The sequence below is a fragment of the Meleagris gallopavo genome, chromosome 8 (assembly GCF_905368555.1).
Source record: "Meleagris gallopavo chromosome 8, MGAL_WU_HG_1.1, whole genome shotgun sequence".
In the NCBI taxonomy this organism is placed as follows: Eukaryota; Metazoa; Chordata; class Aves; order Galliformes; family Phasianidae; genus Meleagris; species Meleagris gallopavo.
Genome location: NC_139411.1, coordinates 39,922 through 65,927, shown reverse-complemented (window position 1 = coordinate 65,927; position 26,006 = coordinate 39,922). Strand labels below are relative to the sequence as shown.

At 48.3% G+C, this 26,006-nt stretch overlaps 1 protein-coding gene and 2 long non-coding RNA genes across 5 annotated transcripts; 1 reads left to right on the top strand and 2 right to left on the bottom strand.

Annotated features, from left to right (window-relative positions):
* Positions 1–4,651: 4,651 nt before the first annotated feature.
* LOC146543816 (uncharacterized) lies at positions 4,652–9,059 on the bottom strand. Its single transcript, XR_014884706.1, has 2 exons — positions 7,334–9,059; positions 4,652–4,861 (listed from the first exon to the last, which is right to left on the bottom strand). It is a non-coding gene; the product is annotated as an uncharacterized LOC146543816 (long non-coding RNA).
* Positions 9,060–10,358: 1,299 nt separating this feature from the next.
* LOC100545707 (uncharacterized) lies at positions 10,359–12,505 on the bottom strand. The gene is made up of 3 exons (XM_010714109.4): positions 12,347–12,505; positions 12,106–12,256; positions 10,359–11,604 (listed from the first exon to the last, which is right to left on the bottom strand). The coding sequence occupies exons 2-3, from the start codon at positions 12,145–12,147 to the stop codon at positions 10,636–10,638; spliced, it is 1,011 nt and encodes a 336-aa protein (XP_010712411.1). The 5' UTR covers positions 12,148–12,256; positions 12,347–12,505; the 3' UTR covers positions 10,359–10,635.
* A 3,074-nt stretch (positions 12,506–15,579) lies between these two features.
* Positions 15,580–24,914, top strand: LOC104911862 (uncharacterized). Of its 3 annotated transcripts, none has more exons than XR_014884641.1 (3): positions 15,580–15,756; positions 16,393–20,638; positions 22,381–24,914. It is a non-coding gene; the product is annotated as an uncharacterized LOC104911862 (long non-coding RNA). The 3 variants fall into 3 exon arrangements; XR_014884642.1 differs by lacking the exon at positions 15,580–15,756 and having other exon boundaries at positions 15,763–18,551; positions 20,395–20,638; XR_014884640.1 differs by lacking the exon at positions 15,580–15,756 and having other exon boundaries at positions 15,763–20,638.
* Positions 24,915–26,006: the final 1,092 nt, after the last annotated feature.

Below are 26,006 nucleotides of genomic sequence, written 5' to 3'. Positions count from 1 at the left end.
GGAGATCTCATTGTGGCCTTCCAGTATTTAAAAGGAGCTTACAAACACGAGGGAAATCAATTTTTCTAGATAGTGATAGGACAAGGGGGAGTGGTAAGGTGCTGGAACAGGTTGTCCAGAGAGGTTTTGGTTGCTCCATCCCTGAAGGAGTTCCAAGGCCAGGTTGGATAAGGCCCTGAGCACCTTATCTAGTGCCTTATCTACCAGTTAGCTGTGTTAGTCTGTGGCACGGGGTTTGGAACTCGAAGGTCCTTGAGATCCCTTCCAATCTGTGATTTCTAATCTATGACTGCCATAGGGCAGGCTGTCGTCTATTCACCTGCAGGTATAAGCACTGTACTGCTAGCCTTTGTTACCATGTTGTTTCTCCAAGATGTGCTCAGTGCTGGAAACTCCTCCTTCCAGGCGCTTCCTTCTCTCGCTGCTTGCCCTGATTCAGGTCAGTAGCCCAGAAGAGCTTGAGGACAACTCTTCACATATCAATTCTCCCCAGCACTTCCCTGTTCCGGAAGGAGTCTGGGTGACAGTCCAATTAGAAAAGCAAGCTGAGACTGGAACCAAGGAGTCCCTCACTGCTGTGCAGCTATCCTATAGCTTCCCTTGCACAAAGTGCTGGCCTCAGCCCTATGCACTATAACTCAATGGAAATGGTCAAAACAGATGCTTTTGGACAGGGTGTCTTTATTACTCAGAAAGTGGGGTCTTCCAGGGAACCCCAGCCCTGCTGACACAAGTAATCGGGGCACTAGATGGCTATGGGGAACCCCGAGAACTGTGGGTATCTGGGGAAGAGACACTGTCCATGGGAGAGCTGTTGGGAGACAAAGTGAAGGATCTGTGCTGATTTTGCTGCACAGGTACTCAAACTCTGCTTCAAAGGTGCAGGGGAATGGACTGGATCCGCTGTAGAAATTATTGTTTTCTTGGGCAAGTATACTCTCTTTTGTTGCCTCTCCCATCTCTGCTCTGCCTTTGTCTCCAATTTGGTCTCTCTCCCAGTCACTGTCAGGATGAGCTTGTCCTGGAGCTGTCTCTTCTCTCTTGCACGCTGTGTGAGAATGCGTTTCAGAAAGCACTACTCACTGATGGGAATTAAGAGGACACTTAAAAGACCTTGCAACATTAATCCTAGCAGCATGCTGCCAGCAGCTGATTTGGTCGTCCAGGATCCTGTCACCACAACTGCTTCATTGCCAAATGCAGCGATAAACTACTTTGGGGAAAAGCCAACTCACAGACATTTTTGCCACATCCATGACACAGCAGTACAGGTCATCACCAGCCCAGACAGCAGCACAGCTAAAAGCAGTGCAATCACTGGGATGTAGTGCATTTGTAGAAACCCATGGACCACAGCCCTTGTGTTTTTCCCAGCAACCACCCCTGAAAGAAATGAGATAATGCTGCATGTTACCATCACCCGTGCCTCAGATAATCTCACAGTGTGCTTCACGAACCCAACAGATTTTATTTTTCATCAGTGGGTACCTCTGTCTCTGGTGTCTAAGCAACAGAGGACAAGAAGGATTGCTTCCACTTCTCGTTGGGTAGGGAGAGGCTGCACCAGCACTGCCCATGTATTCCTCTGGGCCGAGGGCTGGGGCTCTACCTTGGCGTCTGGGCTTTGTCTGTGGGGAGCACTGCAGAGCAGAAAGCATCACATCTGGTGATTCCTGCCTTGGTGACTCTGATTCCCTCTTGTGCTGGGGGCAGGGGCCAGTCCCCGGTTTGCCACAGCCTCCTCTCAGGGAGTTGTAGAGAGCAATAAGATCTCCCCTGAGCCTCCTCTTCTCCAGATCTTCTAGTCCTACTATCCACTTATTGCCAACATTGCCCACTAAACCAGGTATCTTAGTACAACATCAATATGTTATTTGAATGGCTCCATGGATAGATTCCTGAAGTTCACCATTGATCTCTGCCTTCACAGTGAGCGACAGTGGTTGATGACAACCACTGAGTGTAACTGTCCAGCTAATTCATTATCCACTGAATCTGTCGAATCTACGTCAGTCCAGACAAATGACATCAGAAGCTCGGGCTTGAGCCTTATCCACTAATGCTACAATGTCACCATAGAAGAACAGATCAGTCATGCATGATTTGCCCTTAGTGAAGTAAGGGCTGTCACCAATCACCTCTGTTTTCGGCTTGCTTTAGTATAGTTTCCTGAAGATTTCCTTTATGATCAACTGACAGGCCTGTAGTTTCCCAGGTCATCCTTTTTGCCTTTTCAAAAATGGGGCTTATGTTTCTCCTTTTCCAGTCACTGGACTGGGAACTTCTCTGATTCGATTGATAGTGGCTTACCAACTTCATCTGCCAGTTCCCTCAGACGCATCTTATCAGGTCCTTTGGGCTTGTGTACCTTCAGGGTCTCCTGATGGTGTCAAACTTAGCCATCTCTTGAAGCAAGCGGTTCTTCATCCTCCAATCCCTGGCTTTGGATTTTCTGAACTGGGTGGTGTGGTGAGAGCAGTAACTGGATCCCTGCATTCCCAAGCCATATCACTGTTCTCTTCATAGGATGTATATCGCTGCCTCTGCTGCCTGTGTATTTTGTTTTTAGTTTGACGTAGAGGGCTCAACTTAGTCAAACTGGTCTGCTACCTTCCCTGCTTGACTTCTTACATATTGGGATTGAGAGCTCTTGGGACCAAGAAAAAATGTCTATACATATTTCCTGCCTTTCGTTTTATCTCTGAAACAGGAAAATCTTTATTACTGTTATTTTTCTTCTCCACAGTTAAGTACATACAACCATATACTTTTCTACTCTTTTAAAAATATATATATAGCTTCACAAAGGGCAGATCGTGCCTGACCAATCTGGTGGCTTTCTATGATGGAGTGACAGCAACGGAGGACAGAGGAAGGGCGGTGGATGTCATCTTCCTGGACTTCTGCAAAGCCTTTGACATAGTCCCTCACCACATCCTTCCCTCTGGGATTTGAAGGATGGACTGTTCAGTGGATTAAGAACTGGTTGGCTGGTCATAGCCAAAGGGTTGTGATCAATGGTTCTGTGTCAGGGTGGAGGCTGGTCCCTCAGGTGTCCCTCAGGGGTCGGTCTTGGGACCGGTGCTCTTCAACATCTTCATCAATGACAGATGATGGCAGCGAGTGCACCCTCAGCAAGTTTGCAGAGGACACCACGCTGAGTGGTGGAGTCGATACATTGGAGGGAAGGGAAGCCATCCAGAGGGTCCCAGACAGGGACATAAACCTAATGTGGTTCAACAAGGCCAAGTGCAAAGTGTTGCACTTGAGCTGGGGCTGTCCCAGGTATTTATACAAATTGGGGGAAGATTTTCTTGAGAGCAGCCCATGGAGAAGGACTTGGGGATCGTGGTGGATGAGAAGCTGGACATAATCCAGCAGTGTGCGTTTGCAGCCCAGAAGGCCAACTGTGTTATGAGCTGCATTAAAAAAGGGGTGGCCAGCAGGGAGAAGGAGGTGATTGTCCCCCTCTACTCAGTTCTTGTGAGGCCCCATCTGCAGTACTGCATCCAGGCCTGGGGCCCCCAGCACAGGAAGGATGTGGAGCTCTTGGAGCGGGTCCGGAGGAGGGCACTAAGATGATCAGAGGGCCGGAGCATCTCTCCTATGAGGAAAGGTTTGGAGAAGAGAAGGCTCTGGGGAGACCTCACTGTGGCCTTCCAGTACTTGAAGGGAGAGTGTAAACAGGAAGGGGAACAACTGTTTACAAGGGTTGATAGTGATAGGACAAGGGGGAGTGGTCTTAAACTGAGGCAGGGGAGGTTTAGGTTGGATATTAGGAGGAAGTTTTTCACACAGAGGGTGGTGAAAGAGGTTCACACAGAGGGTACTGGAACAGGTTGCCCAAGGAGGTTGTGGATGCTCCAGCCCTGAAGGCATTCAAGGCCAGGCTGGATGTGGCTCTGGGCAGCCTGGCCTTGAACCACCTGGTGGTTGGTGACCCTGCACATAGCAGGGGGGTTGAAACTAGATGATCGTTATGGTCCTTTTCAACCCAGGCCATTCTATGATTCTATGATATCTCTCTCTGTACAGCTTGCAACCACTCTGCTCCAAATCATGCGTTGCCATTCATATTCACAACTCATCGTTGTGTGTTGACACGTGTCATGAAGTACTGTCATTCATCATTGCGTGCTATCCATTGTCATGCGTCAATCCAGTGTATCATTTGTGTTATCTGTTGTCATGATACAAAATTGTGTCATGTCTCATGACATATCACTGTCCATCATCATGAGTTGTCATTATCTGTCATCACATGCCATGAGATTTTAAAGTCCACCAATCACAAATTATTGTCAAGTGTCATTACATATCATCACTTGTCTTTTTGAGTCAAGACACATCAAAATGTGCAATCATTCATCACTGTGACTCAATATCACTTGTTGCTGTGTATCATGACGTGTCATCATCTGTTGTCACAAGTCAGTGTTGCATATCATCATGTATTGTCATCCATCATATGTCATCCTGTGTCTTAACATCTCACTGTATGTTGCCAAGAGTCATTATCATGTGTATTATAACGTGTCTTCCACTATCATCATTAGTTGTCAGCAGTGTCATTGGCTCAGTAAATGTCATTCAGTATGAAATATTTATACTATGCTCCATGTGTTAAGAATAAATGTACAGTAAATCTTGGTAAGATGTTTGTAAGGGTTTTCTTTATTAGCACAGCAGGGAGCTGACCTTAGTGCTATCGGGTCCCACAGGTGCGGTGTTGCAGGTCAGCTTTGTTACCACGCAGCAATTAGGCCCCCGAGCAGCAGCTTGTCTGGCAGCACAACACGGTGTTGTGGTTTAACCTGGCGGGTGGCTCAGCACCACATGGTCATTCACTCACTCTCCTTCCCTGTGGGATGAGGGAGAAAATTTTAAAAATCAAAGTAGAACTCATGGATTGAGATAAATCTATACACTAAGTTAGAGAAAAAGGAAAGAGTAATTATAAGAAATATATATTTTTTTTACTTGATGCTATATGGTATAGAATATCCCTTTGGCCAGTTTGTCTGTTCTCATTCTGTTCCCTCACAGCAACTTGGGCCCTTCACCGTGAATGGACTTGTCTCTACACAAAACTGCTTATCAGCAACTATTAAACATTGATGTGTTATCAACATAGTTTTTCTCTTAGAACGAAAACTTAGCATCATACCAGACACTCTGAAGAACAGAATTTTGTCTCAGCTGAAACTGTGACAATATCCACCCCTTATTTCCATATCATTTACATCATGCTCAGGTTCCACATTTTCTACACATCCTAACTAATTACCATCACCTATCTTGCTTTTTTATGTATATACACATATATTATTCTCATTATTTATGAGCCAATAATGTACACAGTCCACGGTATTCATTTAGTTCATAACTTTGGACTTCATCTGTCATAACAGTCCTTCAGTGTGGGAAGAATGATTCACAGTGTCGGTTGCTGCATGCAGAAGCCAGTTCTGGTTCCAGTGGAGTTCATTCTTAACCTGGGTAATTACTACCGTACTGCTGTTAACAAGGCATATCATAGTAATAGTATGACGTGGTATTATGTAGTAATTTAACATCATATAATTTAAATTACTGGCTGTTCTCACCCAGCATCAAATCACCACGAGGTACACAATGGACATCCCCATCCTTCCACACTACCCATCCCATGCCCCCAGGTCCCTGAGCAAAAGCAATCCCATGAACAGGCTTGCCTTTCCCTGAGGCTAGCCCAGCATGCTCACAAGTTATTTGTCACATCCTACTATTAAGTATCCAGTCCTGATAGCTGTGGGATGCAAGAACCTGTGTGCATGTGTGTGAGTGGAGAACTTAACAGGGACTGTTGCCCTTTATTTATACACCACCACCTCAGAATCCACTATCTGCCCTGTGCAGCCCTGTTTCTCTTTTGGGGAATGATGTCCCCATTCCCTTTCCCCTTCCCCTGCCCTTTAAATTTGTCCTGAATCTGTTAATAAAGGAGACAAAGTTCTGTCTACCTTTTTAGTTTATTTTAACCAAAGTTACTGTCGTTCACAGTGAGTTTGGGAACAAGTCATTTCCCCACCTCATTCTAGTACAACTAGAAACAAATTTCTAGACAAGTTGATGACCTGCAAAATCTCTTGCCAGACACCCCTCCCTGGGGGATGCTGTACAGACCTCTGTGCATAAAATCATTGCTGTCTCAGCAACCAATCAGCTTAACATTTATTTTTGCTACTTTTCTTTTCTTTCTAATGGAGGCGTAAAAAACATTCCGGGTTTACTTGAAGTTCCTGATTGAAGAGACACAATTAAGAGTTTTCAGTGATGACTTCTGCACACTTGTATTTCAGACAATGTAGCTAAAAACTTGACGTAAATTCCTCCATTTTTCCCTTTTTTGGCTTAGTGAATATCACATATTCAGAATGAACACATATATCATACGTATTTATACTTTACAGTATATGTTCCATGTGTTAAGAAAACAAATGCATCTAATCTTCATAAGCCTGAAGCTTTATCCTCAAATGGCAAGAGCAGCAGGCTACCTAGAACTGCACTGAGCTCACATAGGCAATAAGTGTCAGTAAAAGAGAAAGGAGAGGCTTTTCTGTAGGCGAAAATCATGCTTGTTCAAAAGACCACCTCTTTTTTTCCTCCCTACCCTCTCCTTTGAAGCTCTCATCTCCCTCGGCCCTTAGCTGCATTTCTGAAATTCAGATTTCTGGGAGGACTTGTGCCTTAATCAAACAGACTTTCTTCTGAAATGTTAATGAGTGGGAATTGCAGGAACTCTTCTCAGGCTTGTCTGGGAGAGTCCTCAAAATGGAACTCTTAAGAGGAAAGGAATGATGCTAGGCTTCCTTGGCTCTAAAAAGCACTGCGTGGAGAAACAAGTTATGTGGTAAGAATTCTGTTGGCCTTTGCTGATCTGTGATGTAGTTGTTAGTTTGAAACCCACTTCTCTGAACCCAGTTCTGCAGTCCAGGCTCAATCTGGCTGAACTAAAAAAAATTGACATTAAAACAGAGAGGACCTCAGCAGTGGGGCTGAAGAAGGCAATGTTAACAGCTTCTGAAGTCTCCGTGTTTGCATTTCAGTGAACTTAATAAGTGAATGCTCCATTTGCAAGGAAAGCAAGTTGCATGTGGTACTAACTACCCACTGTGGCAGTCTTTTCACAACCAGATGATCTGAGGGAATAATTCTGCGCCCCCAAAGCTTGAACGTATGCAGACACACGCACCTCTTGTGCTTCTAACACAGTTAAAACAGCATCGAGAAGTCAGCAATGTGAGAACATGCAGCACTGTTTGTAATTAGGGATTATTCTGAGCCACACCTGATCTAGACCTTGACTCGGCTGCACGCAGTGCCAGTCCTCCAAGCTCTGCCCCGATTTGCACCCAGATCTTGCCTGCTGCACCGGCACCCGGTGCTAAGGGAAAAGCAAAACCCAATGCCTCCGCTATCACATGAGTGGGGCGTTCAGGGAACCCTGCCGTCTCTTACGAGTCATTAGTGCCGTGAGGTGCGCTACGAGCAGGCTCCAGCAGTGTGCCGTTGCCTAACGGGCCTGGCAGTGCTGCGCAGGCTGCGCCCTCCGCGCCAGCCCTGGGTCGTGGCATGAGGAGGCGGCGCGGCACCTCACAGGCCTCTCCCCGCGGCCCCGTCCTCCACCTCAAGTGGAGAAACCGCCTTCTGACACGGCAGCAGCGCGCCGAGCGGATCCTGCCGAGCCCGGTACCGTTACTCCGCACCAACAAAGCTCGGCGGGAGCAGGGCCCCGGTTAATGGCCACAGCGAGACCGCCGCTCCCCACCCCCTCCCCGTGACGCATCCGGAGCGCGGGGCCGGAAGTGACGTCCCCAGACGTAGCCGCGAGCTGGTCGGAAGTGGCCGCGCGCGCTGGCCGAAAGTGACGTCTCCGGAAGTAGCCGCACGCTGCGGCGCGCGTTGGTTGGCGTCCGGCCAGGGTGGCGGTGGGTTGGTGCCGGAGCGGGAACGGCGCTCCGAGCGCTCAGGTGGCGGAGGAGGGTGGAGGGGCTGAGAGGGAGAGGGGGCGCGGGCTGCGCCAGGGACTGCCTCGCCCCCCCGGCACAGCGCCGCTTACGCTCGCAGCCCCAGGAAGAACCGAGATACCCGCTCGCCGTACCGCGACCCCGGCCTGCCTCAGGCAGTGTCCCGCCGCTCCTTTCCTGAGAGGACAAGCGGAGCGAACGTCCGCACTGCGGCGCCCGCAGCAGCCTTCGTCCGCTCCCACGAGGAGGGCTGAGGGCCTCGTGAGAGCGGTGCCAGTAGGTGCCCCACCCGCTGCTCCGTGCCCCGGGCTCACGCTGCGAGGGGGCTCCCGTCGGAGCGCTGTGAGGAGCGGATGGCCGCGCAGCGGAGGGACGAGGTGGCTCTGCAGGAGTGCTGCTCTGTGCCCTGCGCCTGCTGGGGCGTGGCCGTCTGTGTCCTTCCCTCGTATCTGAGTGCGGAGCGCTGTGTAGAAACACGAAAGAGGACAGAAATGCGTCTTTGATTAAGACTTGGCGTTATTTTCTACTGGTATACGTTTAAACCACTTCTGCCTTTTCTGGCCATGAAGTGCTCTTTGAAGCAGTGCTTTGTAGGGCAGAGCCATGCCAGCAACAGTGCTGTGGTTAGCTACGGTGCTCTAAAGCTCTTTGCTTCCACCCTTCCTGGCACATTCATGCTAAGCTTTTGTCTCCTTAAAAGTAAGAAAAAAATGCTTGGACTATTTTATTTTAACCAAAGTTACTGTCATTTACAGTGAGTTTGGGGAAAACGATTTTTCCCCCTTTCTCCACCCCTTTCTGGTATGATGAGTGAATGAGTTGGTGACCTGCAAAGCAAGACCCTGCAAACGGTTATTTAATCTCTTGCCAGACATCCCTTCCTGGAAGATGTACAGGTTTCTGCGGTTAAAGTCTCAGCAGCCAATCAACTTGCAGTTTACTTTTATTTCTAATGGAGGTGTGAGAAAGTTCTGGGTTCAACTGAAGTTGCTGATGAAGAAACAAAATTATGATTTTTCAGTGATGACTTCTGCATTGGGATCCCAGAGCCACTGGAGTGGGAACAAAGGGAAATTGAGGGTGATATTGGGGTCCCAGAGCCTCCTGGACAGGGCCCAAGGGGACCTGGTGCACCGAACCACCAGGGAGGGAACAATGAGGAGATGCTGTGTGTACCAAAGACACTGAGAGACATCAGGAGAGGAATTTTGGGTCCCATTAGAGTGATATAAAGGAGGCATCCCATAGAGGTTAGGGGCTCTTAGGGGTACTGATTTTTTGAGGGAGTGGTCTTATTGGGGTTGGGAGGGTTGGTCTACCATTGAGACTGGCGACTCCGGGGGCTACTCTTCTGATTTATTTTATTTTATTTTATTTTATTTATTTATTTGGACGAGGTCTTATTAAGTTTGGGGAGTCCCATTGTGGTTGGGGGTCCCTTTTTTTTTTTTTTTTTTTTTTTTTATTGGGGGGAGTCCTATAGGAGTTGGGAGGGTCTGTGGATTCCCATAGGTTCTGCCTTTTTTCAAGTGGGCTTACTGTATTTGGGAGGGTGTGGGGAGTCCCACTGGCGTTGGGGAATTTTGGAAGGGTCACAGGCATCCCATGGAGATTGAGGGGTCCTGTGGGACATGAGGGGTCCCCTTGGGGTTGGGGACTCCTTAGGGATATCTTTTTTGGGGAGTCCCACAGAAGTTGGAGTCCCAGGGTTTGCAGTGAACACCACAGACCTGCAGACTGGAGCTCCTTATCCAACCCTGCCATCTTGCCTCCCTGGCAGCCCCTCAAGACCCCTCAAATGGCCCTTTAGTGACTCCAGGAGCCCTTGGCCTGTGGCAGGATGTAACAGGACCACTCTTGGACCACACTTGTTGATTTTGGTGGTTGGGGGCTGTCACCTTCCTGCAAGGTCTGGAGGTCTCCAATCTTATCCCATTCCAGGAGGGGGGACATGTGGTGATGCACACAGAAGATGACAGGGACATGACCGTGGTGGCCTTGGAGATACCAGGACACCCATGGGAATTCCCTTTTGTTGTCATGGTAGCTTTGGGGATCTCAGAACCAACAATGCGGACACCAGGAGCTACCCATGGGGACACCAGGACCCCTTTGTGTGGTTGAGATGGCTTTGGGGGTACCAGGACCCCTCATGGGCCCACTGGGAAGTGACATATAGGGACATAGAAGGGATGTGAAAGGGACACATGAGAAGGTGATACATAGGGACCTGGAGAGGAACAGGAGGATAGACATGAGAAGGGGACACAAGAGGAGATGCATGAGGATCCTGCTGACATAGGATATCCTGCTGACATTAGGGATAAAGTGACACGGAGCCAGAAACTCGTCAAGCGGTAACATTTTTATAAAACAAAACCATTTTTATAAAACAAAATAATTTTTATAAAACAAAACTGTTTTCCCATTTTTATCAGGAAGTGGTGGCATCCCTGTCTCTGGAGGTGTTGAGGGGATGCATGGAGGTGACACTGGGGTGACATCTTGTGACAGCCCTCACTCCATTGGTGGTTGAAATGGCGGTCCTGAAGGCCCCATCTGCAGTCTCCATGATTTCATGGTGGTGTTGGTACCACTGGTCCCTGATGGACGTGTTTGTCCCCTAGCACAGCCCCGGTGGCAGCAGCCCAGGGAGGGCATTGGTGGCCTCTTGGCAGCACTGGGTGACCTTGGTGGCCTCAGTGACACTGGAGGTGGCCAGTAGGCTCCGAACACTCCGCAGTGTCCCCAAGAGGTACTCCCGGGTCAGGCGGGCACTGGCATCCCACAGCACCTCGGCCACCACCACTATCTCTGCTAGCTTCTTGGGGATACCCATGTCCCCCTGGGTGGCCTTGAGGACATCAGGGCCAGCATCTCCAGTAGTGACACCCACCATGGCCTTGATGTCCTTGAGACAATGCTCCACATGACTATAGTAGTTATAGGTCCCCATACAGGCAGCTACCAACTGCACCAGGAGCCCATGGGCCACTGCCGCATGTTGTCCCCTCTCCTTGGCTGCCACTGCTGCCACCACCGCCACTGCCACCTCCTCGGTGGCCTTGGTGGCTGCCTGCAGCCCTTCCCTGGCCTCTGCCACCCGCATATCATGGGCTGCCACCACCTCTGTGACCTGGGCCACCTCTGAGGACAAAGGCACCACTCTGGTGGCAGCTATCAACCCTTTGTGTGCTTTGTCCTCTCGTCTCACCGCTTCCACCAAGTGGCCCTTGGTGGCCTCAGTGGTGGCCTTGGCAGCAGCCACATTCCCACAGGCATCCCTCAGGCATGCAGCATCCTCCTGCAGCTCAGCCCAGATGTCCTTCACTGTGGTCACCGCCTTCTGCCATGAGTCAGTGATGGCTGTGGGGGCACCAGGCTGTTCCTTGGATGCCCCCAGGGTGCGTCGGAGGAGGGTGGCATCGCCATCTGGGTGCACCATGGCTCTGCGCACACCAGAGCTGAAGGTCAGCAGCCTGGCCCGCAGTGAGCCCATGTTCCCTCCCAGGGAGATGTCACCAGGGATGGCTCCCAACTTGCCCAAGGTGGCCACCACAGTCACCAGGGGCTGCAGCAGCTCTGGGGACACCTGCGGATGAGGACATGAGAGGTGGTGGTCCTCCCAAGACCTCTGTATTGTCTCTGCTGTCCCCACCAGGTCCCTACCAGTTCCATCTTCCTGATGATAGCCCCAAGCCTTGTCTCCTGGTCCCCATGTCTCCAGGTCATGGCCAGCCACCCCATCCTCTCTGATCCCTCCCCACTATGCTGCCACCATCAACTACTGTCCCCTCAGTCACCATCCATGTCCCCCCCCCACCTCCTATCTCCTTGCCTCCTTTGCCACTCCCTGTCCCCTGGTCCCCTCTGCCATCCCTGTCCCCTGTCCTCCTCTCCCTGCTGTCACCTCCCAACCTGTCCCCTTGTCCGGTCAGCCACCTCCTGTCCCTTGTCCCCTTCTGCCACCCCTTGTTCCCTCTGTCACTCCCTGCCCCATGTCCCCTTGTCCCCCCTTCTGTCACCTCCTGACCCCTTGTCCCCCCACCGCTCCCTGTCCCCGCCCCCAGGACAGCTCCGCACTCTGCCCCACCTCAGAGGGGCCGATGGCCCTGGTGATATCCTGTGTCCACATAGGTGGTGCAGCGGGGCGACAAATGCCGGTCCCAAGGTCGTTGCTTTCAGGCTGGATTGCACAGAAGACCCAAACTCCAACAAATTAATGCAGTTAGCAGCAATTAGTGCTACAGCAGAAAACATATAACAATAAGTATTAAAACAGATTACTAAAACAGCTTATTTTGAGCCAATTTTCTGCAAAATGGGGAAAATACCGTTAAATCTGAAGCTGGGGACCTATGGGTCCATCCCTGTGGATACTCGGAGTGGGGATTCAGCCGACCTCGGTAACAGTGAAAAGAAGGAAAGCGAATCCAAAACGGGGCTGGGCGCTGCCGCAGGGAATTGCAAAGGGAAAGGAAAGCTTCCTGCAGAGCCAGAGGACGATTGGCTGGAAACATGTGGTGTGGGGGCATGCCGGGTTCTGTTCCGTTTCTGATTTCCGGGAGGTAGATTCTCCCTTTTCCAGAGTTTCTTCCTCATTTTGGGGTTATTTTTCCACTTTTCCTCATCTCCTGACCATCCACCGCCCCCAGTGTCCCCTGATGTCTGATGTCCCCCAGACCCCCAGCTTGTCCTCAGCTTGTCCTCATCACAGCTTCAATGGTGACTCTGGTTTTGTCCTGACACCTCCCTAGTGTCTCCAGTGCTGTCCCGGCGTGCCCCCACAATGTCTCCCATGACTTGGGGGTATTCTTGGGGACAATCTCGAGATCTTTAGTGGGAACATTTAGGGGCATTCCCCCTTCTGCCATCCCCATGTAGCCTCCTCCAACACTTCCCTAACAGTGGAAGAAGCATCAGTGGCTTTTCTGGCCTTGGTGGCAGTGGTGGTGTTGGTGGCAGTGGTCCAGGCTGGGTGTGCTAGTGGGACTTTTTGTGACACTGATGGTTGACAGTGGTAGCCAGGTGTCCCCCAGATTTTTCCACAGCCCACAGGGCCACCTGGCAGAGTTTGATGACAATGGCCAGGCAAGGGACAAGGTGGCTTTCCTGTGTCACCCTCAGCACATCCCACATCATGTCCACCTCACCTCGCTGACCAATGGGAGAGCCCAGAGGAGGGGACACTGGGGTATCAAAGGGAATGGAGATTCCATTACCTGGTGTCCCCAGTCCCTCCTGGTGTCCCTTGTTCCCTCCCAGTGTCCCATCCTCTTTCATTGTTCCGTGTCTCCTTCCAATGTCCACCTCCCCTCCCATTGTCCCCATTCTCTCTCAGTGCCCCCATCTTCTCCCATTGTCCCCTGGTCCATACTGGTTGACTCTATACTGGTCTGTTCTGGTCAGTGTGGGCTCCCTCATGCTCTGTACTGCTTCCTACAGGTCTACAGTGGTCCTTACCAGTCCATACTGGTCCTTGCTGATCTAGTCTGGTTAGGGAAGGGGAAAAACTACAGTGCTCCCTACCAGTATGTACTGGTCCCTACTGGTTTATGGTAGTTTCTACTAATTCCTACTGGTTTTCAGTGGCCTAAACTGGTCTGTAGAATACCCTAGTGGTCCATACAGGTCTATATTGGTCAGAGAAGGGTTTCTTGCTGCTCTGTACTGCTCCCTAGTGGCCCGAACTGGTGATTACTGGCCTGAACTGGTGCCTACTGGTCCGAACTGGTGTCTACCAGCAGGTACTGGTCCCTACCATCCTGGACTGGTCCCTACTGACTGGAACTGGTCTCTGCTGGACTGAACTGGTGCCTAGATGACTGTAGAATTCTCTGCCATTAGTGATTCAAGTAGACCTTTAAGGCTTCCTACTTGACCTTATTGATTTCTACTGGTCTGTACTCATGCAGCAGAGCACAGAGGAGCAGCAGCCCCATGGTGATGTTTCACAGGATTCCCAGAAGCCATTGGTGTTGTTGGTTCTGTCCCAGCTCCTGCTCCAGTTCTTTGACACCAGTGGTAGAGCTTGGTAGAGGGCCTCCAAGGCTTGGTAGAGCCTTCTGTCCTGCAACCTTTGCACTGGCATCAGCTCCGCCACCTCCATCAACACCGGCACCAAGATGGCCTTGAGCCCCTTCAGTGGTGCCTCAACCATCACCACTGCTATCTTGGCCTCCTCCATTACTGCTGCCATCATCCCTGGTGTCCCCAAGGCCTCTGCTAGTCCCACCAGCACCAGTGTGGATGCTGACAAGGCTGAGGCTCTCACTGAGGTTAACTGGAGTGAGGCCAAAGGGACTCAAAGAATCAGGGCAGGGGAACATGCACTGGGGACCTGGGTGGCCAGATGGAGACATGAGTGGCTGGTTGGGGACACTTTCTAAGGAGTCAGTTATATCTGGCTGGGGATACCTCTTGGGGACCCAAGTATCTGGGTTGGGGACACTTCTCAAATATCTAGGTGTTTGGTTGGGGACATCTCAGGGGGCCCCATATATCCATGTGAAGATGTCTCTTTGGGGACCCAGCTATCTGGCTGGGGATAATTCCTGGGGACCCAGGGAATCGGAGGGGAACAACTCCAGAAAAAAAAAAAGACCCAAATATCTGAGAGGGACCAGCAGTCCAGAAGGTGACACTTCCCCAAGGATGCAGGTGGGAACACCACTATGTTCCCCATGGACCTGTCCCCATCTGCCACCTGTGGACATGTCACCACTTGAACACCAATGTACAGAGAAGGGACAACCTAGGAATGAGGCCCAGAGCACACCTCCCCTTGGGGACCCAGGTTTCCATTTAGGGTCACCTCCTCCTGGGGAATCAGGTGTCCAGGTGGGGTCTCATCTCTCCTTTGGGACCCAAGTGGTTGCAGTGCCCACTGCTGTCCCCATGGGTGCTACCAAACTGCTGCCATCCCTGTGGTGCCACCATGAGGTCCCCAAGCTCCCTGAGCTTGGGAAACCACAAACTTCCCCTTCTATCACCTCATGAGGCTGCCGCCATTGGAAGTCACTGCCTTGAGGACAATCCTGGGCCCCCACTGCAGGATCCCCATGTCCCCCAGCCCCCACCTGTGCCTGTGAGGACGTCCCCAAGTTCGTGGCACTGCCCCTACCCACTTCCACCCAGGGCCCAGGTACCACTAATAAAAAATACTCGACTTAACGGTAACAAAACTTTGCTGTTAAGTTTCTATGCTTGGTGGGGGACCCCACTGGGCAAATGTGGGGCAGGTGGTGATCCATGTGGGATGTGCTGGGGACAAAGGGGACCCTGGAACACACAGGGGGCATTTGCTGACATCTCAGAGTCATGTGGGAACACTCTGGGGACAGGCAAGTCCACAGTAAGGACGCGCCACAACACGTGAGAGCACAACACTACCAGGACGTCAGGACACCCACCTAACCCCTGCGCTAGCACCTTCCCCTCACGCTACACAGTCACTTCTCTCTTATTGGTACTCCGCGCTGCCACTCCTCCTCTGAGCTCTTCCATTGGTCAATGAGGAGGCGGGACCTCCCACTGAGTGCACTTATTCCGCGGGCAGGGCGGGGGATGGGCTCTCTGCCCTGGTCCGCGCTGATTGGTTGCACCGCCTCGAGAGGGGGAGGGGCGGAGCCTAAGCGTTCTGCGTGTGTACGGCGGGCGGGACGGACGGACGGACGGACGGAGTCGCTGGGAGGAACTGTTGTCCCCCTGGAGGCAGTAGGGAGGCGCTGGAAGTGTATGTAAGGTGGGCTAGAGAATATCGGGGGTCACGGGGATGTAGTGGGACCACTGCAGTAGGGAAGTGGGAATCTCTGGAATTTACTGGGAACCGCTGGGAATGTGGGTGGGGATACTGGGAGGTGCTGGGATTGTGAAGGGGTGGTTAATGGGAGTAACTGGGAGGCAGCAGGAGGCTGTAGCTCCACGCGTTGGCTGCCCTTCTTCAAATCAGATCTTCACAGCTATGGATGGAGTGGGTTTCCTCTGCTAACCCTGTCAGCACACTGCCCACCTTTTAGTATCTGCCAGGTGGGGTAATTTCCTTCTTGTCGAGAACTTCCTCCCGATTGAGTAACTGGCAGCTTCTGGAGAGCTGCTGTGATCAACAACTGGACCTAATATTTTCTGTGACTCCTCTTTTAATAGAGGAGACAAGTGACTGCACTGGTTCAAATGGGAGACCCAGCGTGCTGCTGTTTGAGATTGGGCTACCTCGACTTAGGAATGCGTGTCAGGGTGTGGGAATCAAATGTTATTTCTGCATTAGAATTGGATAATATATTTTTTTTATTTCATGATCTCCGCTGTCATAGTTCTTTTTGGAAGTCTTTCTGCTTAACTTGGGGGAGTTCTCTGATAGTTTACGTCACTTATCCTCTAGATGACCCTTCCCAGGAACGCATGCTCTGTATATAGGTGTATATATGTATATTTTGTCATACACGCTGCAAGAATATCTTGCACGAGATCAAACCAGAGAACAAGTGATGGCATGCCCGAGGAAGCGCCTGAAGGGACATCAGAAGGCCTGGCATCATCTCCCCCTCCCCCCCGTTGCTCCTTGTTTAACGAAGACTTGGAAGCAAATCACCATATCAATACGACAGGAAGAGCGCTGAGACATCTTTGAAACAACGGGATGGCTGCTGACTGACACCAGATAACAAACAAATTAACAAGTAATTAACCAATGTAAAAACGTTCTGATAAGATTGTGACCCTGGAGTACCCAGCCAGTGGGAAAACAGGGCAGAGGGGGGAGGCAAGGGGAGGAAACAGGGTATAAAGACTGCCATGTTGTGTCCATAGGTGCTTCTGCTTGTGGGATGCCCGCCATTGCAATGGCGAATAAAAACTGCTTTTATCAGAGATACTGTCCTAACAAAATTATTTGGATATTTCCAATAATTTGGGGGCTCATCCGGGATTATTATTGCCTCTTTGGGTGTCTCCCTACTGCCCTGGACAGGATAGGTGCACCCCGCTGATTTCAGCGGTCCTGTCTGGGTGGTGAGGTGACTCCTTGGGACGGCCGATAAGAAACCGAGACTGTTAGATAAAGGATGGGCTCTGTAAAAGCCAAGGGGCAGGTAGGCATGGGTGTTGGCCACTGCGACCCAGTAACTTCGTGCACGGACCAAGGTAAGGAATTTAATTCTTGCCTTGGGGATCGGTTGAGACTCTTGAGTGTGTGTGACTGAGACGAGTGCGGAGTCCCGACCTGCGGTTCCGTTGTCCCGCGAGGGGCACGGCCAGGGACGGACGGAGCGGCTGTGCTGGTGGAAGGAAGAGTCTCGGGAGGGAGCTGTTGGTGTACGGTACCCTGTGCACTTAACAAAGTGCCAGCAGTGCACCCCTATTGAATCCGAGAATCTGAGTAAGGTACTCCAGAGGGATTGGCCCTAAATCCGAGAGTCGGAATGTGGTGACCTGTGGGCTGGGTAGTTTACAGTAGCACTCCGGAGGGATGGGGAAACTTCCCCGAGAGCAGGGGAAAAAAAGTCCCCAGATTTGTGCCTAAAGATAGCCCCTTACGAAAATGTTTCAGAATTGGAAAGACGATCTCAAGACCAGGGACAAGGATAAGAAAAAGATGCTTAAATATTGTGTACAAAGATGGCCTAGAGAGCCAATAAGGGGAAAATAAATATTCTGATCAGATATGGATCTGACAAAGATTGGGTGTGTCAGATTCTGAATTCTTATGTAAAGAATAAAACCCCCTTTTCAAAGGAGGAATCAGACTACGCTGTTTGCTGGATTCAAGAAGCCAGTCTGTTACTAGTAAGGAAAGGTCTGGACCAGGAAGGGGAGGAAATAGGAAAGAGAACCAGAAAGATCATAAATGGGGTCCTTTAGATAACTTCCCCCCCTCCCCCCCCCCCTTGAATTTCTAAAGTAATGCAAGCGGCAGTGACCTCTCCAGAGTAAGAGAGCGGCCGTGCTGCTGATCTGTGCAGGGTCCTGGAGAGAGGATACACTATCTGTTACTGAGGGAGTTGGAGCAATGTGAATGGGACCTGGAGAGTTTTCCTTTCTCTAACACTAATCTTACTAATACTTCACTTTGTCCTCTTAGGGCAGTCTCCTTAGATCAAAGGGAAATAGGGTATGCTAATGCCTGCTGTTTTTATGAGAAGAAAAGTTAGGAGTTTCAAGAAGAATTCCTTAATTGAGGATCCTATAAATGTAGCAGAACAATTAGATCAATTTCTAGGGCCTGATTTCTACTCATGGATGGAAATAATGTTATCATTGGTATGTTGTTTATTGGAGAAGGAGATGGGCACCTATGCAAGTGTGGGAAAGGAATACAGAGGAAGATTGTGCTCTGGAGGGAGGCAGAAAGAGGAAGGATCCTGAGGATAAATTGTACTGATTATTGTCCCCGTCTTCGTGATTGCTAAATGTTTGTGTTGTGAAGATGTTATGTTGTGTTTTGTTATGTCGTGTACAAGGCTGTTACGGAACAGAGGGTGTCTAAAGTGATACCGAGAAGACCCCTGGGTTGTATTTTGGCTCACTGGAGAAACATTGCTGGTGAGTCAGGGGGAATATTGAATAAGAAACCAGGAATGTAAATGGAGTAATGGGACCAGTTTTATCATTAAGTACTCTAATCATAAGACCAAGTGCTGGGTGTTTGTGGAAGTTGAGGAATTGTATTGTTTGATTTGTGGACTTTGAAGGCAGTGGGAGAAACTGTCTTAACGGTACGTGGAAATGCAATTTTGAACGGTACGTGGAAATGCAATTTTGAACGGTACGTGGAAATGTAGTTGAGGTATAATTAGTGGAATTGTGGAAAAACAAACAAACAACAACAACAAAAACAGCAAAAAAAAAAAAAAAAAGGTCAAGGAAACAGTGAGTTTGGGATATTAGAGTTTGGGCCAGCACGAGAACACATCCCCGCACTACCCCTTCCCCCCCCACTGCGGCTTGTAAAAACAACTCAGAGAGTGGAAGAAAGAGGTGGGGGCCGGAGCCTCCCGCTGTAACTGTAAAGGGTGCATTGCTTGTGAATGGGGATGGGATGGGACACTGAAAATGAGAATAGCCGTCATCTGCAGAATGCTTGGGAAACCCGATATCCCAGTGTGAGCACTGGAAGCCTGGGGAAGGGAGGAGTGAAACTGAAATATAAGTTAGTAATGCCTGTGATGATGAAAGTCTGGAAAGTGAAAAGGGCTTGGGAAAAACACAGGCTGAGGAAGGCAAAGTTGAGCAAGGTGTAACAGGGATGTCCTTACCTAGAAGAAGAGGTAAGGGGGAGCCTGGAAGGGCTCAGGAAGAGTTCCACCCGCACTGGACCAAAAGCAGCTGGGGAAGCAGGGTAAAGAGGTTTATTTTCTGATATGGGTGCCTCTTACTCTGTGCTACATCAAGAATTATTACCCGTAGATGATTTTGTAATTGTTGTAGGAGCTATTGGCAAGAGAAGTTTACTTTTGGGGGGACCAATTAAATACAGGCTAGGAGAACAAGTAGGAATATATAAATTCTTGTACATGCCAGGTTCTCCAAAACCATTACTTGGGCATGACGTATCAGAACATTTGAATGTAGAGATTAAATTCAGTAGAGAAAATTGGAGCTAAGTGTCAAGCAAGACCAATTGACTGAAAATTTTAAGTTTGGCTTTAACAAAACTGAGAAAAGCAATGTTGTACCCCCAGAAGTTACATAAATCCTAAGTCAGGTATACACAGGATTGCAGGCATCAGCAATGCCTGGCAGAGCCAAAAATGCAACCCAATAAAAGTTAAGTTAAAGGCGGGAGTCAGCCCAGCCAGGGTAAAGCAATGCCCTTTTAGGAAACAAGATTGTAGGAGGATAAAAGAAATAATAAATAACTTTTTGAATTTTTTATTATTAATTGGATAGAAGTTCAAATACAACACCCCAATCATGCAAATGAAAAATGGATGGCAAGAGATATAGTTAGGTAGAAGATTTGAGGGCAATTAATGGAAATGTTGAATATATACAACCCATGGTGTATATCATTATTAATCAAGTTAAGGAATAAGTAGGTGGGGTTTGCCATTCTGGATTTGAAGTACACCTTTTTCAGCCTGGTTTTGCCAAAGAAAGTCTAAAATGCCTTTGAATAAGAAAACTCCAATATGGAGCGAAGGAAAAAAAAAAACCAACCAAATAAATAAATAAAAAAAAGTTCAGTTAACCTGGACAGTGTTACCCAGGGTTGTGAGAACAGCCCAATGATTTTTGAGAACTGGTCAGCTTGTGAGCCTGAGATTTGGGTTCCTCTATCCCATGGTAGAACCTTACTGCAGTATGTGGATGCCCCTGTAACAAAGGAGGACTGTGTACAATGGATGTGAGTTTGCTGAATTTCTTGATTTAAATGGCTGTCAAGTTTCTCAACAGAAAGCACAACTGATCAAGGAGAAGGAAGCAATTTGCTGAACATCCAGAACACCAACGCAGAGCTACCTCCAAGCCAGCAGTGTGCGACTGCACGGAGACTGTCTGTGCCAGCTGGTCAGACCTGCAGGAGGAACCGTTGGATGACGCTGAGGATTCCTGGGTTCATCATTGGAAGCAGTTTTGTGAGACAAGGAAACTGTAGGGCAGGATATGCAGTAACTGCTGCTGACAAGGTAAATGACACAAAACCATTACCTGTGGGGGCTTCCACTCAGAAGGCTGAAATAACTGCCTTGACAAGAACCTTAAATATATGGACAGATGCTAAATGTGCTTTGGGGTGGTACCCACTCATGGTACCATCTGGTAAGAGCGATTGTTGCTTACACACAAGGAAAACAAATTCAGCATGATGGAAATCTACCAAAGAGCAGCATGACTGTTATACACTGAATTGAGATTAGGAAGTAAGACAATAACAGGACCATTATTGTATGTACCTGATGCAGATACTAATTTATTGGAATTACAAATAATAACCTGTCAGGAGGGAAAGGAAAGCGTAGAGCACAATTGCTTGGATTTAATCAAGTGTCAGACAAAAGTAAAATCTGACCTGCAAGAGACCCCCCTTGAGGAAGGAAAGCTTTTGTTTATCGATGGGTCCTCAAGGGTGGTGCAAGGAAAAAGACACAATGGATATGCTGTAGTAGAGGGAACAAATGGGGAGGTGAGAGGGATGGGCCGGCTGCCTAATGACTGGTCTGCACAGATGTGAATTATATGCCTTGAACCGAGCACTTCATCTCCTTAAGGGAGAAGAGGAAACTGATTCAAAGTATGCATATGGTGTGGTACACACTTCTGGAAAGATTTGGGAGGAATGAGGGTTAATCAACAGCAAAGGGAAGGAATTGGTACATGAAGAATTAATCAGACAAGTCTTAGAAAATTTACTACTACCCACCAAAATTGCAATAGTGCATGTCAGAGGTCACCAGAAGGGGAATTCAATCATTGCTCAGGGCAATCGAGCAGCAGATAAAGCAGCCCGTGAGGCTGCTTTACAATATGAATTATCTTGTGCCTGAGGTACCACCTCCTCCAAAACAAATTTTCAGTGAAAAAGAAAAAGAAACCGTTAAGAACTTAGGGGCCACAGAGTCTGAAGGAAGGTGGACCCTTCCAGATGGGATAGAGGTATTAAATAAAGCAGTGACAAGGGAAATTTTAATCATCCTGCATCGAGGGAGTCATTGGAGAGTACAAGCCATGTGTGATGCTGTGCTATGAAAATACGTAAGTATAGGAATACATACTCTGTCTAAACAGGTCTGTAGGGGATGTGTAGTATGCCAGAAAGTGAATAATAAAGGTATCAGAAACCAGCCTAAAGGGGGAAGAGAGCTGGGGATTCAACCATCACAAAGTATTCAAGTAGATTTTACGGGACTCCCAAATGTAGGAAAGATCAAGTACTTGTTAGTGTTAGTAGACCATTTAACTGGGTGGGTAGAAGCATTTCCATCAGTATCTGCCACTGCAAATAGAGTGGCCAAAATAATTTTGGAACACATAATCCCTAGATATGGAGTGGTAGAATATATTGATTCGGACCAAGGTAGTCACTTCACACATATTACAGAAACTAATGCACACCTTAGGGATTAAGTGGGAATTTTATACCCCCAGGCTCATGTCATCGTCAGGAAGAGTAGAGAGAATGAATCAGACAATAAAGAAACACCTCACTAAGCTGGTCCTAGAGACTCAACTACCTTGGACTAAATGTTTGCCTCTGGCACTTCTCCGAATCTGTACAGCACCAAGAAAGGACATGGGGGGTTTCCCCATATGAAATGTTATTTGGGTTACCATATCTAGGAAGGAAAAATGAGGTACTGCAATTTGAAACTAAAGATATGTTTGTTAAGAACTATATACTCAGATTGTCTTCCTCACTATCGTCTCTCAGGATCCAAGGATTGTTAGCACAGTTGACACCACCTCTGGAATTTCTGATTCATCCATTCCAACCTGGAGATTGAGTCTTCATCCAGACCTGGAAAGAGGCAAAGCTGCAACCCGACTGGGAAGGACAGTTACAAGTACTTCTGACAACAGAAATAGCTGTCAGGACAGCCGAGAAAGGTTGGATTCACTACACTCAAGTAAAACCCTCTGCTAACCCTGAAGTGTGGGAAATTGTTGCCATGGAGGATCCTCTAAAGATAAAAATTAGAAAGATATTGTAAATAAACTAATCTGTAATTATTTTTTTTTTTATAACCAGTATGGGTAGGGAGGCATTTAGGATACATATACTTGTATTTTTAGTAGAGTATATCCTATTCTTCACTATAGTAACGTTAGAGATGTTTAAGAGTTAATAATGATGCAGGAGAGGGACCAATTAGTAGTGTTGATTCTGACAGTGATCACCTTTAAAGAATGTCTTAGTCAACTGATTGCTTGGAAAAAGGATGACCAGCAGAGGGGAGCAGGAGGATACCCTGTTAAGACGTGGGTAAATGCAACAAGGAAAGAAACGCCTCAGACCGTCGCATTCGATGCTTGCAATGTGATAGCCTGAGGGAGCCTAAGTGCCCAATGACAATTGGGTCATGAATAGAAATACCTGTGTCCTGAATTAGGCATGAGTAAGAGATCCCCTTGTGGGGGGTGGAATAATGTATGGTGGACGACTGCCTTATCGAGGCTGGACATATACCCCAGGAATATTTGATACGTTGCAATCACACACCCTAAAAGAACAAATTAGTATGTTTAAGGGAATTATCCAACCAGACTGCCAGGCCTTGCAGTGTAATCCGGTGACAATAGCAAATTAGCAAGGCCAATAGCCTTGTTAAACATCACTTTTGGCATTGGAATAAACATATGGGGAAAAGACCCAGTAGCTAGATTCAGAGTAGCTGATCATACACTAATGTCCAGGATAAGAAAAAGGGAGAGAAAAATCCTTCTGAAAGTCCTGCAGCTGTAGTAATTAAGGAAATAAAAGATCTCAGACAAACCTTTGAAATTGAGACAGGATACAGGGATGTGAAAGGCTGGATGGAATGGATTAAGTATACTGTCTGGAGTCTCAACCATAGCAACTGCGAATCGGGACGGCTTGTAGCTCAGGCAGTACCCTTTCCTCTGGAGTGGACCAAGGATTTTCAAGGGATGCAATGTATTATCGCCCTGTACCAGCACAAAACCACCTGGGGAAATGGAGCCTGTAAATCACTCTCCCTGTTGTTTCCCCTGAAATCGGAGATGGATGCCAAAATCCTTCCTGCATTCCCTATGGCCATACAGCTTGTCTCTCAAGACAGAATGTGAGGGCTACCAGGCCTATAGGGAATTTCTCACTATGCAGTGAAACCTTGGATGTTATGAAAGATTTAGAAGGGGACTATTCAAGGCTGGGAATCCCCAGAGAGGATCTCTGATGGTATTGCGGTGGGAAGATCTTATGTCCATTCTCCAATCTAATTGGGGAGGTACCTGTGCTGGCTCTACCGTTCACTCTGGCATTCGAGAAGGATCTATCACACATTTGCAAAAGGAACAGAAGGAGCCTAGGAGCCCCATTTGGTGATGATACAATATATATAGACTCAATTGGGATGCCCAGAGGTGTCCCTGATGAATTTAAGGCTAGAAATCAAATTGCTGCAGGATTTGAATCTCTATTCTGGGGGGTGATAATTAACAAAAATGTGGTTGATAAACTACAAAAAAAAATGGGTTGGATAAACTACGTCTATTATAATGAGCAGCGATTTATAAACTATACAAAGGAGGCAATAAAGGGATTTGCAGAGCAATTGGATGCTACAAGCAGGATGGCCTGGGAGAACAGGATTGCCCTAGACACAATACTAGCTGAAAAAGGGGGTGTGTGCATAATGTTGGGCACTCATTGTTGTACTTTTATCCCAAATAACACAGCCCCGGATGGCACGACAACTAGAGCATTACAGGGGCTTACTACTCTTGCCAGTGAATTAGCCGAAAACTCAGGAATAGATAATTCCCTCACTGGGTGGTTGGAGTCCTGGTTTGGCAACTGGAAAGGGATGATTGTGTCCATATTTACTTCTTTGACTGTGGTAGCAGGAGTCCTGACGGCCATCGGTTGCTGTATTATCCCCTGCGTGAGGGTATTGGTACAGCGATTAGTCGAAATTGCACTGCTGAAGCAAACAGTAGTGGAACCACCACCGTACTCGGATAAAATGATGATATTAGACGAAATGGAGAACAAAGAAAGTGAAGAAGTTTTTAGAATCGTACCTTAAAAAAAAAAAAAAATAAGAGGGAATTGCAGAAATCAACACTGTGAAAGAAAAAGAGGGGGGAATCGTGGGAATGGTTTCTGCATTTGATATTAAAAAGAGCAATTGGTTTGAGGAAGTAGAACATAATGCATTTGTATTCCGTAACTTATCCTTAGAAACAGTTGATCTATGAAGTAAAATATTACTGTATATGTTAGCTGCATGTTTTAGAAACATTATTACTGAATTATTACTTAATTCTTTCTTGCAAAACTGTAATAGTTGTTAAATGTTCCAAACAATGTGAATATAGTGTTAGGGATTAGAAAACATATTGTGGAGTTGTTCTGTTAGGATAAGAAACTCCCAGCAAAAGAAAAACAGATGTAGCAAACATCAAAGAAATTAGGGCCTTTACAAGAGGCCGGACTGTCTCACTCTATGAGAAGGTTGAGATGTGACTGACAGACACCAAGGTACTCCCCTGTCTTTCTCCCGAGCTTATCTTTGTGGAAAGAAGGACAAGCAGATATCTGCAAAATAGTGATCAGGTGTGGAATAAGTTAATTAATTGACTACAGATTTACGCTTATGCAGCAAAAATTTATGTTTGTCCAGTGTTTCCATATTTAGTGAAGTATCGAGAAGATTTGAACCTAAAGTACTCAGCCAATGAGGAAGTAGGGGAGAAAGAGATCAGCGTCGGGGAATAGGAATAAAAGATGTAGCTCTGTTTTCTGCTTGCAGGAGGCCTGCCATTGCAACTGCGAATGAAATCATAAATAAAACAATAGGGTGCACCCTGAGGCCCCGCCCCTCCGCCCTGCCCCCTGCCCGCATTCCTCCTACCAACGGCCTTGTGCTGCCCCGCCCCCAGCCTCTCATTGGTCAGCGGCAACGCCGCTGTTTCCAATTGGCTGAGCCACTGCACGGCAGAGCTGTCCGGGCAGCGCCGAGACGGAACCGCGGCACGACGGGAGTGGTGCTGAGGACAGCGACGCCAGAGCCGGGAGGGACGGAGGGCGGCACCGGGACAGGGAAGGGCACCTGTGCAGCCATAAACCACCTCCGTGTGGGGTGAAGGGCTGGGAGTGGGACTGGGATGTGGGGTTGGGATATGGATATGGGCCTGGGATTAGGGATATGGGACTGGAATGTGAGGATATGGATGGATACAGGATGGGATATGGGGAAGTGAGATATATATGGGAGGGGCTGTGGATATGGGATGGGTATGGGATCAGTATGGGAAGAATATGGGAGGGGAGTGTGATGATAGTGTGATGGGATAAGGATATGGAATGGACAT

Excerpts from the sequence above, each read along its gene's own strand:
- LOC100545707 (XM_010714109.4), bottom strand. The coding sequence starts at position 12,147 with ATGTGGACACAGGATATCACCAGGGCCATCGGCCCCTCTGAG. Across the intron at positions 11,605-12,105 it reads GGGCCATCGGCCCCTCTGAG|GTGTCCCCAGAGCTGCTGCA; the intron begins GTGGGGCAGAGT and ends CCTCATCCGCAG.